The sequence below is a fragment of the Protobothrops mucrosquamatus genome, unplaced genomic scaffold, assembly GCF_001527695.2.
Source record: "Protobothrops mucrosquamatus isolate PMUCROS unplaced genomic scaffold, P.Mucros_1.0 scaffold1098, whole genome shotgun sequence".
NCBI classification, from domain to species: Eukaryota; Metazoa; Chordata; class Lepidosauria; order Squamata; family Viperidae; genus Protobothrops; species Protobothrops mucrosquamatus.
Window position 1 is genome coordinate 363,064 of NW_015387320.1, and position 14,225 is coordinate 377,288.

Genomic DNA, 14,225 nt, shown 5'->3' on the forward strand with positions numbered 1-14,225 from the left:
CCCACTTGCACCCCATGTCCCCACTTCACAAGGAGGGACTCCACACTGTCTATCTGAGGCACAGTGGCCTCCCTTGGACACAGACTCTCCCTTATAATGACCGCCACCCCACCGCCCCTACCCCGGGCTCTCGGCCGATGGAATGCCTGGAAACCTGGTGGGCATAGATCGACAAGGGGAACTCCCCCTTCCATGCCCAGCCAGGTCTCGGTAATACCTGCCAGGTCCGCTCCCCCCTCTTGAATCAGCTCTTGAATGAGGGGGGCCTTATTTACTACGGACCTGGCGTTGCACAACATCAGCCGATAGTCCCGGGCCCGAGGATCTAAGGTCCCAGGGAGTCGAGTAGAGCCCTGAGGATCGGAGCATCCACAAGCTTGTAAGCAGCGTGTGCGTGCTCCCAAAACCCGATATGGTCCTCTGCTCCCGCCATACCTGCCCCTCCCACTGATCCACAGGACAGGACATTCTAACCAAGAACAAGGGGACCCTTGTGATAGTTAGCATTTTATATTGTGAGGAACAGGCTGTGGCAGAGAGATGACTAGTCAAGAGGAGTTTAATTAAGAACAGAATCAGTCTGCCGTTGTCATTGCTGTACTGCCCATTTCAGTTTCTGTTGATATTCTTTCTTGGAGAGTTACTAGCATTGGATTTGTTAGTCTGTTTTTTTTTAATTTAATTTTTTCCCCCAGATACAATCTGAAAAGAAACGAGGAGTTTATTTTGAGTTCATTTTGAAATAGGCATCAAAGTTCATAAACTTAGTTTTCCTTCTTCAAGAAGAAGTAGGAAATAAGAGTTATAAATTATATTAAACTAGGCTAAATTGGAGCTATACAGGGTTTGGAATATTTCATTTTATTTAATATTGAATTAAATAAAATAGAATAAGATAGCAAGCTCCTATAAACATGTTAAGGCAGTTTACTGTGTATAATTTTAATCCTACTTTAGTTTTCTACAATATTAAAAGTGAAAAAAATATTTCTGAGTATTCGCATGTTTTCCCCTCTTCCAAAGGAAACGTGTGACTGCTGAGCTGAGCTCTAGGATTAGATGGGTAGTGTCCATATCTGGCTGGAGTAGTCCAGTATTGTGTGTGCCAGTAGAAGAGAATACCTGTGGCTCAAGGTTGAATTATGGGGTCCTCGGTGCTCTCTGAGCTTGGTGGTTTTCTTGTTATCTCTGATGATGATGATATCTAGTTGGGTAATGAAATGTCTCCAAGAAAATGACCCTCGGAGAGCACCAAGGACCCCACAGTATTGCATGTAAAAGTCTTACAGTGCCGACTGCCCTAGGTTTGGAGAAAACTGGTCATCAGGGCCTTACACCATGCTGGGAAGATGCTATCATTATCTCACCCTTTCATCCTTAAAAGAGCATTGTCTATAGTGGGGCTGACTTCCAAAAGCTTACTGTGTCCCAGTTGAGATCAATTCGCTGCATCTCATAGGCTGTAAAGAGTTCCAGCAGGCCATGTCTCTTTCCCTGTCTATTTCTAAACCACATTCAATGGGACTTAATATGTATTCCATAGATTCTGGAAAGCAGGTAGTAGTTAATGCACCTTCAGGCTATTTTTGTTTTTTTCAACGTATTGATTATTTTCTGTCTGGGAAGAATCCCCCAATTGGCAGAAATCCTGCTTTCTGTTTCTTTCCCCAGCTGCTCCCTACCCATGATTGATTAAAAAATAATAATTAGGAAATCCAGATTCTTGACAGTCTTACTAATAAAAGTTAATTGGTTTATGTTTCATTATTTCTAGTCATTGAAGAAAGTGGGTCAGGATTCTATAGTGCTGCTAATCTGCATCACGGTCTTTCTCTCCTACCTCCCTGAGGCAGGCCAGTATTCCAGCTTCTTCTTGTACCTCAGACAGGTAAACCTTTGCCTAATTCTTTGAATTGCACACATTGGTTTGCACAAATGAAAGTGAATATAGTCAGGACTTACTAATAGATTTAGGTCTTAATTTTTGGTAACTGTTTCAACAGAACAAAATGTTTCCATTTTATGCCATTTGGAATTGTTGTCTTTAAGAGCAGATTTATTTCATTAAAAGTTACTACCGTTCAGCCTCTAATTTTCATAGAATAAGCTCTGTATACTGTAATATCGTCGTTCTTAAATAGAGGAATGTGTTATCTTGATTTCTTAAAGATTTTATCACACAAACTTTTATTATCTGTACATGTACGTGTGAGTCATTCATAGTTTATCATAATCCTCTACAGTGGGATTCTCTCTTTAAAAATTTAGATAATGAGATTTTCATCAGAAAGTGTCGCAGCATTTATCGCTGTCCTTGGGATTCTCTCCATTGTTGCACAGGTAATTGTAACTGAGAAAATACACTTGCTGAGTATCTGCCAGTACCGTTTATTCAAGTAGGTTGATAGCCTGGGGTTATGGAATGGGTTCATTTTGATAACTTTCTAGAACAGTGATGGCAAACTTATGGCACACGTGCCAGAGGCGGCACTCAGAGCCCTCTCTGTGGGCACACCTGCCGCCACCACCAGCTCAAGCAGGTCCATTAGGCCACTGCTGGCGCCCGGAGCGGCAGCCCCACCCAGCACAAAGGAGGTAAAGCAGCTGGCTAGCAAGCTTGAGTAGAGGTGGTAGAGCACGCCCCCATGCGCTCGCTGGCCTCTGTGTGCGGGGGCTGATGGTGTCAGGCAGCAGCCGCCCCTGCCTCACATTGCCCCGCAGCAGTGGCACCCCTGCCTCACCCCGCAGGATGTGCCTCCTGACCACTGCCCCACCCACTAGAGACCCCCTGGATCTCCCCCAATCCTGCCCAGCCCCCACAGGAGTCCCCCCTGAGCAACATCAAGGTGGCCACACCCACTCCAGCCACGCCCACTCAGTCTGCCATGACTACCGCAGCCATGCTCACCCAGTGGGCCACGCCCACCCCCTCTGAGGGCACCACAATGCTGATGCGGCAAATAAGTGGGTTTTGGGTTGCGGTTTGGGCACTCGGTCTCTAAAAGGTTCGCCATCACTGTTCTAGAATGATACCTAGAAGGTTGCCATGTCCTGGGAGCGTGGAAGAGGGAAGGCTGATAAAAAAAGAAACATGGTCACCAAATGCCTCTGCCCCAACCTCACATACATGGGCAGCCCTTCCCTGATGAGGACAAGTATGCAAGATCAGCTGAGTCCACCTGAAGGAGGGAGGTGAAGGTCAAGCTTTGTATTGATGTAGTTATCACGCTGATCAAACCTCTAAAAAGTCCTGATTTTTTAAAAACCTTTTTCTTTCCTCAGACGATAGTTCTGAGCTTACTTATGAGATCAATTGGAAACAAAAACACCATCTTACTTGGTCTTGGATTTCAAATATTGCAGCTTGCATGGTACGGTTTTGGCTCTGAACCTTGGTAAGTAATTTTTCATTGTGTTTTATTATTGTTACACCTTTAGTTAACTTAACAGAGGTTTTTTAAACATCCATCAATAGTATGCCTGTCATTGATGTTTCAATGCAAGCTACAGGTAGTCCTGGACTTGCAACAGTTCATTCAGTGACCGTTGAAAGTTACAGTGGCACTGAAAAAAGTGACTTATGACTATTTTTTCATACTTAACGACTGCTACAACCTCCCCATGGTTTACATTTGGATGCTTGACAACCACTCACATTTATGACGGTTGCAGTGTCCTGGAGTCATGTGATTAGGTTTTTGCAACCTTCTGACAAAGAAAGTCAATGGGGAAACCAGATTCACTTAACAACTGTGTTACTAACTTAACAACTGCAGTGATTCACCTAACAACTGTGGTAAGAAAGGTCGTAAAATGGGGCAAAATTCACTTAATAACTTTCTCCCTTAGCAATAGTTGTGGTCGTAAGTCAAGGGACTACTTTGTATTAACTTTGTTTTGGAATTATATGTTTCTCTTTGTATCTGACTTATTTGATTAATTTTAAAATCTATTGAAATCATTGTGAATACTAGCCTGGTTCATTTATCGGTCTCTATACCCTCTTTTCCAGGATGATGTGGGCAGCAGGGGCTGTTGCAGCCATGTCAAGCATCACATTTCCAGCAGTGAGTGCGCTTGTTTCACGAACTGCTGATGCTGATCAACAGGGTAAGCACTTCTTAAAATTAACACACAAGACAGAAACTCCTTAATAATGGAAATATCGCCTTACTGAAAATTGACAAATCTCCCTTTTCAAACAACGCCACCATATTATTTTGATTAATAGTCACAAATGGTATTTTGCAAGTATCCTAACTACTCGTCAAAAAAAAAAAATCAGAACATTTGCTGATATTTCTGTGCAAAGCATGTAAACATTGTTGAGCATTTAATCTAATAATAACTAATCACAATACATTTTTATCATTTGCTTATGGATGTTGATTTGCATATGCATTATTTTATAGGAGTTGTCCAAGGAATGATAACAGGAATTAGAGGACTCTGTAATGGTTTGGGACCAGCGCTTTATGGTTTCATATTCTACATCTTCCATGTAGAATTGAATGAAAATCCAATGACTGAAAATGAAGTCAATGTGCCCCCCCAACACCATTCACAACAAGTATGTTTAAGGCACAGCAAGTATTTTTTTTTTAACAAAATGTGTATGTGATGATAAGGAAAAAAAATATCACAATTTTAAATGTATCACTGCAACTCAGATATTTTTTACTGATTGTCACCAGCCACAAGGAAAGGAGGAGAACCACTGTAAAACAGTGCCTCCTACCCCCCCCCCCAAATTCCTGAAACCAGTTCCACTAGATCAGGGGTGTCAAACTCAATTTCATTGAGGGCCGCATCAGCATTGCGGTTGCCCTCGGGGGGGGCGGGGTGTGTGTGGGCAGGGTGGATGCGGCCTACTGGGTGGGCATGGATGGAGTGGGTGTGGCCTACTGGGTGGGCATGGCCAGCTCTACATCGTTCGTGTCAAGGGTGCCTGTGGGGGTCTGGGCAGGAGTGGGACAGATCTGAGGGTCTCTGGCAGAAGGGGGTGGGACTAGGGCAAGTGCCAAGGCATGGTCCATTTCTTCCTCACAAAGGGTGACACCTCCCCAGCATGCACCCAGGGGGCGGGGCCGACGCGGCAGGGGCTGGTTCCTCGCTGTTTCCAGACGGCCTTGTAGAGCTAAGACTAAATGCGTTTCAGCATAGATGGCCACCACAAAATTGTACATTGGCTCCCGGCTGGCCTGGGCCAGGGCCAAGGCAGTGGTGGCCGTTCCCTCACTGTTTCCAGGATGGCTTCGCGGGCCACATGAAACCACTTCGTGGGCCGCATCCAGCCCCCGGGCCTTGTGTTTGGCATGTCTGGAATAGATACTGTGGATGACACTATCAAAAGCCACTGAGAGATCATGGGGCACAATCCAGTGACGTCCCTCTACTAAATCCCGGCCTCAGGCTTGACAGGGTCCTATGGATCTGAAACCTCGCCATACCTTTCTCCATTACTATCTTCCCGGGACAGTAATTATCTAAGACTGTTGGCTCCAGTGATGTCTTCTTGAGAAGATGCACCACAGCCTTGTCACTCAAAGACCTGACACCGCCGCATAGACCCAACTACAGATCACCTCCCTGACACCTTTTGCTATCTAGGAGTGACCTGGATTTAACAAACAGGTGACCAAGCTAACAGACTGGAGAATGCTCAGAAGCCACAGACTCAGTCCTTCTCCAGATAACCACACAAGGTACCTCAGCTGAAACTGACCGGTTGAGGTTCAACTCTAAAGAGATCCAAACAACTTTATCTGCCAAATAGCATGAATCTTTTCCTTACAGCTGTCTTGGAAATCATCCTGGGCTAATCCCTCACAATCAGTAACAACATCTTGTAGTTTAACCTGCTTTAATCACTGTTCTGTGGTTGTCCAGATTTTGCTTAATGATTATTTATAGTTAAAGAAGCAGGAGCGGTTGTGGAGTGAAGCTCCACAGAGTGCAGCAGCTCTGTTGTTTTCTTTTTCACTCCCATTGGGGAATTTGGCAATGTTTTTTGGTACTTTACTTTTTACTTCATTTCACTTGTAGTCCTCAACCTATGACCATAATTGAGCCTGGAATTATGGTCATAAGTTTTTGAGGGTTTAACTCAAGGCATCACGTGACTGGACCCATGTGACTGGGTGTGTAACTTCGAAAACGGGCCATAAGTAACTTTTGGAGGGTTTGTTTTAACTTCAAGTGGTCATTAACCAGTTGTAAGTCAAGAGCTACCAATGGCTCGTGTCCTTCTATTCCACAACAATAGCAGTTAAACTTACTATACCTCCCCATAATGCTTTATAGCCCTCTCTAAGCGATTTACAGAGTCAGCCTATTGCCCCTAACAATCTCGGCCCTCATTTTACCAACTTTGGATTGATGAAGGGCTGAGTTAACCTTGAGCCGGTCAGGATCAAACTCCTGGCAGTTGGCAGAGTTAGCCTGCAATACTGCATTCTAAACACTGTGCCACCACGGCTCATAGTAAAGTACCAGTACTTTACTTTTTCAGAACAAAAAGGGGAGAACGATTAATCTTCCCTCACTCCCATAGTGGTGATTTGTTCCTTTTCAAGCTACGGAGATTTGTTGTTGCTTGCAAAAGAAAAAAAATGACTAACTTATAATTATTCTCTGGATATTGTTTTATTTTTTTAAGCAACAGATTGCTTCCCAACATCACTCTTCTTGAATAGGAAAATTCTTTGCTGACACAGGAACATTTTATTTTGCTTAGCCTAAAGTTAATCTCACTCATGTGCTAGACTGATTGATACTTATATTGACCTAGTATTTGGACATGGGATCCATTTCTCCATATAGATACAATTGTAGATCCAGATTCTGTAAGCTAAGAGTTATTGAGCAAACAAGTGAAAGCAACTGAAATGTACGAATTCTTGTAGGGATCTTATAGCTTGCCTGCCATGTAACATTGGAAGTATAGCTGCCCTTTTGTTGCGATATATGTGTAGGAGATGACCAGGCTGAGCCCAAGGATGGGGTCAAACACATCATCAATTTGGAGTCTCTACGTCCCCGTGAGAGACTTCCCCTTGAAGTCTGTTGACTTGTATCTGGTGCCAATTCTTGATCTTTGGTAGTTCAGATTCTTGTGTATAGATAGCATGAAAGAAACTTGTAGTACTTTTGAACTCTACTTTAGCTCCTGACTTCTTGCACCTGACAGTATGTACAAAATCCAAATCAGGATGGGAAATTGTGTAGTCAGAGGATTGTGATTCTCCGTCTTCCCCCTAGCACAATGTGATCCCAATACTGTGCATTATCTAGAACGTTTTCAACCTCAGTTCAGGCCAGGATAGAGTAATAGCTTTGGTTTGCAATTCAGCATGCTGTTTATCACCTAAAGCCCAATGTGCATGGACTGAACTATTTATTTAATTCAAATTTGAGGTCATCGGCCTCGTCAAAAATTCTGGGTGGATTACAATTTAATTGTTTTAATTGTTGGTATTTTAATAACATGTACAAAAAAAATGCTGCTTATTTGAGGGACTGTCTTTCCCTAATGGTATTCCTGTATCCCACATGTTGGGGGGGGGGAACACTTCCTTGAAATAGTGCCATCTGATGGGACACAGGTGGAATGCCAAATTAACAATGCAACCTGTAGACGAGTGATGACTTACCTATGGAAAAGAAATAATAGAGTATCATTACATAACCATACAAACCTTGTATGCATGAAGATGTTAGTTTTATATATGGCCTGCAATATAATCAACTAATTCCCTGAACATCGATATTAATTCATCTTTGCAAAATATATGCAGCTTCGGATTTAGATGTTGCTCTCTAACTATGCCACAAAAAGTGTTTAGGAGATGAAAAAAAAAGCTTAAGCCATGCAGCCAAAGGAGAGTTGAGCAGGATTATTATCTGATTTTACCAGATCAGAGTTCAGTGATTTGAAATCTCTGAAGTAATGCGGGGAGCAGTGGGAAAGAAACAGCTCGCTCATGATACTGAAGCGCAAAATCAGATTGGTCACACTCCACTTCGTTCTTGCGTAAGATAATCTAACCATAATTTAACTAAACAAACGAAAGTCCTGACTTTTTGTCTTTAACGCTAACTCCGCTGTTTTGTTTTTCTTTCCAGAATTCCATCATTCCTGGGCCTCCGTTCTTATTTGGCGCATGTTCTGTATTGCTGGCTCTCCTCGTTGCCTTGTTTATTCCTGAACATACCAATTTAAATGTTCGCTCTAGCAGCTGGAAAAAACACTGTGGTGGACATGGACATCCACACAGCCCACAGGCCCCGGGAGAGGCCAAAGAACCTTTATTACAGGACACAAATGTATGATGACAAAACTCAAGGACTCGTAGAGCAAGTTTTATTTTTTCACCTGCAGTTCTGGATACACATTCCATTTTCATTGAAATTGTCGTTTCTTAAGATGTTCTTAAGGAATGGCTCTCTTGCATGAAAACTGTTAAGAACCACAAACAGGAAATGGAAAACCATCCAAAGAAGTTACGACTTAAATTACTTTGGTTTTTAAAAAGAAGCTAGGATTTTTGTCAAAAGACCTAAATATATTAAATCTCCTTAATTTTGAACAAAATTATATATATATATATATATACACAAGGTATCAGCATGTGTTCCTGCATCAGTTTCTTGAAGGTGTTAAGCTTCGTTCTCTTCATGCTGGTCTCAGTGAGACATACAAGCAGAATTTGGGTATCTCTTTTGTCTGTGAAATCGTTGGTCAGATGGATTCAAAGCCTTAACATAGATGCACTTGGCTGGGAAGGTGAATTTGTTTGCTATTGGACTTTCAAATCAATGTCTGACAGGTTATTTTTTTTTTCTTTTTTTACTAACACAAATCATGTGTTGAATACACATCCTGAACACTTTAAGTGCATTATTCTGCTAATTCTGTAGTAGTGCGAGCCTAGATTTTACTATGGGCTCCAACACTCTACCGTCATAAATACAATTTGATACCACTATGCTTTGGATGTTTTGCATAAGGACCTCAAAACTTGAACGTACAAACTCAACTCCAAGCTGACAGCCTTGATGATGTTGATGTGCTCTATACATGATTGTCACTTCTATTACTTGACAGGATGAATAGCTGTTCAGGTTTGAACCAAGGACAAATGAGAGTTGATCAGCTTTTCCTACTATTTTATTTGTAAATTACATATGTAGGGGCTAGTAAATACTCTTGTCTAGTAATTCAAGTGGCAATTCTTGCTCTATAGTGGCCTTTTAGGATTGTCACAAATAACACTTCAGAGCCAAGGGGTAGTCCTGCATTTTCAGGACCACAGTACAGGAGAGAGCTTTATACAATTACCGATGTGAATTTCTCTAAAAGTGTATATTTTTGTGTCCAGTTGTATTATTTAAGTGTTCCTTTGTATAAAATGTGTATAAAGTATTGTATAGTTCAAAATGTTTTCATCTTGTGCTGTGGTTATTGCTTAAGTTTTTTTTAAAACTTTCACCACGGTTGAATAGAAGCTGAAAAATTGTAAATACTCTGTTAATAAAAGTTGAATATTTTAGTGATTTTTTAAAAATGATATACTTGGTATAATATACTGTCAATACAGTTGATTGTACATCTTTCATTTCACATATTTTGTTCTAGATATGCATATATTTTTATCATAAGAATTTATGTACCTAGAAAAACACTTTCTGAAAATTTAATTAAGATTTCTTTAGTCTTAGCACTTGGAACAAAAGGTACATCGTGTCAGATGAAAAATGGAAAGCAGTAATTGTGTGAATACTGAAGGATTTTTTTGGACAGTACATATATTTATTCCAATTGCATAATGCTAGTATAGTTTCTCTGGGTAAGATTACAACAAAGATAGCTCACTTCTGAGTAATAAGAAAACAAAGTACTGTAGTTTAGCCTGTAGTAAGGCATCTTTCTCCAGTGTTAACTAAGGGTTCTTTAGAACATTTCTCATTAATCCCATTTCACTGTGGTTTTATTGCATTAAAAAAATACTATGGCTTATATTAGATCCAAGTTTATTAAACTTTATTTTCGTATTGATGTAGAAACATAGTAAGAGGCCGGTGGATTGTCTTTTGTTTTTTTCTATTCTCTCCCGAGATCTTTAAAAAAGGCTGGATTGATATATAGTACAAATGAACTCTTAGCAAATGTATAAACTAAGTTATTGTTAATAGAAATATGGGAGGGATGGACAGAGAAAGATTTGCACGAGCTAACAGTAGCATATTAAGATCTTAATGTTAATTCTTTGTAGTCACTAAAATTCAGGTACTGGGTAAGGTAGTACTTACTATATGGTCTGCTCTGGATTTTTATTTTAATCTTCACTTGCACTTTCTTGAGAAATCTGGTTAAAATATCTTGCCCAGTTACTTTGCAGTTCTGTAAAAAAGCACTATTTCTTTACCAACAAAAACTTTAACATGTAAATTACTTGACTCTTACTACATTTTAGAGAGCTCTTTGATTCATTCTAGGATAGGAGCGTGGAAAATTAACCATTAAATTGGAGCATTCATTCATCTAGTGAGTACCTAGTCTCCTGGATGTATTTGGACAGGGCAGGCTTTTAAACTGGGATTTTACATGGGCAAAGTTAGTATCTTCATGTAGTGAGAATGGAGTTTTTTCTCTGTGTGTGCATGCACACGCAGCGGGATTTTTCTGGTCAATCAGAAATGAATCAAAGAAAAACTTAGTATGTGTTGAACCCAACTCATTTGATGCTAGACTATTCTCTTGGTCCTGCTTCAAATGCTTGATAGCCTCTGGTAACAAGAAAATAGTAGTAGGAAACTACATTTTAAGGTCAGTTCTATAATTTGAGCAGCTGGGTATTCAGGCATATTAAATCATGAGGTTTACCACAAATAACAGGCCTATTCTCCGCTCAAGTTGGATTCAGTAACAATTATATATTGCTTAGTCACATATGACTTAATTGGTATAGTGTGCTTTTTACGCAACTGACATTCTTAAATTGAAAAATATTAGCTTATCTATAGAATCTACTGATATGAATCACGTGCAGTACGTGTTTAAATCAATCCACTGACTAATTCTTGCCTACACCAATAAAGTACTGGTTATAAATTAGCCCTATGTGGCTTGACACTAGATGTCTGAAACACTGCTCTTCTAACAGACACCCGAACTAAAATTTTAAAGAGTTTTTTTGTGCTTGCTACTATTAGAGGCAATTTGATGAAAACATGTTAACTAGCTCTCAAAACCGCAAAAGGTAGCTTAGGCACATTTAGTAAGTAGTACTAAAGCTGATTCACCAGCAGATACCTGTTTTTGTTATTTCTAAGTGTATTTTGTTGTTACTAGCTTTTTGGAACATCACTTTATGTGGTAGGGGAAGGAGAATGATTCTATAATTCCGGGTGGTAACATAAAAATTCTAATTTGCCTGCATATGACTTATGTCACTGGAGGCAATTTTTTGGAAAAACAGGTCCTTCAGTTGTAGGTAACTGGCACCCTAACTACATGAATGTTTATATATCCCCTCTTATATGCTATTTTACACCAAGAATGGGAACCAGGAAAGGAACGTCAGTTACTACTATGAAAGTCGTCAAGACCTATCCATTTTTCTGTAATTAACACAAAAGTAAGAGCTTTAGTCTAGAAATTTGGACTAAGTTCTAATAGCTATCATGGTGATTCCTGTCAAGCTTTTATATGAAGCAAAAGAGAACTTTTTAAGGAGGTGAAACAAAGACTCCTCTAGTCCAGAGGTCCCCAACCTTTTGGGCACCAGGGACCAGTTCTGTGGAGGTTTTTCCACGGACTGGAGAGTGTGGTTTTGCATGCTGCCTGCATCCCACGGATAGGGCTTTGTTTGTTTATGTGGACCGGTTGCTGGCATGCCACCCCTGCTCTAGTCTTCACTTTCTAAAATCTTAACTGTACCATAGCAGAAATGTTCCTTTTCCATATTAAGAAAGCCGAAATGTATACTCTGGACAGAAACTAAACATCTGTGTAAAAGTTTTATTAAAATGAACAGATGCATATATATATATATGAACACTACATTCAGATTATAGACAAATATACACATTTTACACTGCAGATAATGGTGCAATAACACATTTAAATGATTTCAGTTATTTTTCACTCAATATACAGAATTACAAATACACGTATATACTCAAAAGCCAGTAACTAAATCCAAATCACTTAAAATATCTTGAAACTTTTAAACCCAAGCAATTGAAGGGATTTCAGTTCACACTTTAAATTACCAAGTTGATATGTTAGATTTATCTAAATGCATATTTGACAAAAATTACAAGATACTCAGAACAGTTCTATTTGGAAAAAAGTCTGAATGTAATAAAATCCCATTAAAGGAAATTATATGGGACTAATATCTAGAAATTTTCCAGCTATAATTATGATGGAGGTTCTTACAGCGTGCTAAAACTTTTCCCCTGCATTTCATGAAACTTAAAATTGGCTGGACTGCCAAATGTTGCTGATTTGATTCATTCAGAGGCACAGTTGTCCCACTGCAAACTCCAGCTAGAAAGATTCGTGATTTTTATCTTTCCATGCAGCTCTAGGATATTCTTACATGCATTTTCCCACAGGGATCCCTATGGTTGAAAACGGCAAGAACACCTGAACCTCATCACTCTTTACAGTAAAGAAAACTGGGTAGCAGAGGTCTAAATATAAGACACTGTACAGACTTTGTTTCCCACAATCCATAGACCAATGTTATGTAACATACTGAAACATAATTGCTTAGCAAATGGAAACCCAAATATTTTACAACTATGTGAGCAGACCATCTAGAGTTAAAAACACCTGAACACAATAAGTGCAAAACATTTCCCATTCCAAACAGTTCTCAAAAACAACCGTTCTAAATGCAAAATAGTTTGCACATTTCAAAGGAATAGCAGCAAAAATAACATTATCCTGTTAATCTTTCTTATATTAGATCACAGCTTAAAAGTATTAGTCATTACGTATGATGCCACAGACCAGTTTCCAGACATAACATTTCAATTTAAATATATGTTGCAAAATTAAATGCTAAAATAAGGCACCCATTATGTTCAGACAGCAAACTACACTCATGAACAAAAATATATACAGTGGAGGGAAAACCTTGCCAAAAATATACCAACATTTATCAGTGGTTTAAGTACTGTCTTCTAAACCCTGGACAAAATGTGTCAATATTATTAACCAACAACACAGGTATTCTAAAATACTCTAAAACAAATGTGATAGATTTGTGGGCACTAGTATTGCATTCCTAAATATTACTAATAGTTCCATTAAAATTACTAAAAACAATTCGCATACCTGGATTCAAACGCGTTCCAAAGGTAACAAAAAGAACTTGACTGAGCCAGTTTATATGTTTTTCTTCCAGCATGGTTAGAAACCAGACAATACTGTGTTTAAAAATTGCTTCCAACCTCATCAAATAATCATTTTTACTTATGGCCAAGAGACCCATTGCTATTCAAGGTAGACCCTAATGGTTATCAACAGCAGAGTTTGCTATTCAAGCTGGAAATGTGTAGTTTGGCCATGTAGTAGCGTCATTACAAAATCTTTAAATCTATAAATAATTGGAAAACTGTCCCACTTAGAAACAATTTTAACAATCTGTACATTCTTTTTGACATGTCAAAACTGCTAAATTAAAGATGGTATGAAAGTTTATGCGTATTTAGGCTGACATACGTAGAACCAGGAGCTTCATACCCTATTCCATCTGCCATACCCCTCCCTGAGATTGCAGTATTATATAGTTAGAACAATAAGGCACTGCACTGAATTTAAGCAAAATTTCCTGCAGAATCGTAGACTCTGAAAAACGGAGCTCCAAAATTCTGCAAACAATTCTATTTGTGTCAGGTAAATTCCTCCTTAAGCCTTTCACAATTTCTTCACTTTTGAGCCCCACATTCCATAAACTTCTGGCGTAGAAATAACAGTAAGCCATTTCTTATCGGATAGTGCATCTTTGATACTTGAAACTGAAAACAAATACCTTGCATATGCAAAAATGTAAACGGACTATTAGAGAAGAACTAATTAGGAGTCTAGACGTCTATCCATTAGACAAATATTCACTTCGTATTATAGAAAAACATAGTAATTTAAGCATCTTAGAACTAGTTCACTTTAGTACCCAGAAATCTATTTAATGTTGATGTTGATACTTGAT

The 14,225-nt window shown here is 39.4% G+C and overlaps 1 protein-coding gene across 1 annotated transcript in view; it reads left to right on the forward strand.

Moving 5' to 3' along the window:
* The window catches only part of MFSD14A (major facilitator superfamily domain containing 14A), a 32,143-nt gene extending 22,704 nt beyond the window's left edge, over nucleotides 1–9,439 (forward strand). The window contains exons 7-12 of the mRNA XM_015820248.1: nucleotides 1,775–1,888; nucleotides 2,269–2,340; nucleotides 3,283–3,395; nucleotides 4,013–4,110; nucleotides 4,413–4,570; nucleotides 8,125–9,439. Of these exons, the coding sequence (XP_015675734.1) occupies nucleotides 1,775–1,888; nucleotides 2,269–2,340; nucleotides 3,283–3,395; nucleotides 4,013–4,110; nucleotides 4,413–4,570; nucleotides 8,125–8,331 (762 nt within the window). The 3' untranslated portion in view covers nucleotides 8,332–9,439. The remainder of the gene's footprint in view (nucleotides 1–1,774; nucleotides 1,889–2,268; nucleotides 2,341–3,282; nucleotides 3,396–4,012; nucleotides 4,111–4,412; nucleotides 4,571–8,124) is intronic.
* The last annotated feature ends 4,786 nt before the right edge of the window (nucleotides 9,440–14,225 follow it).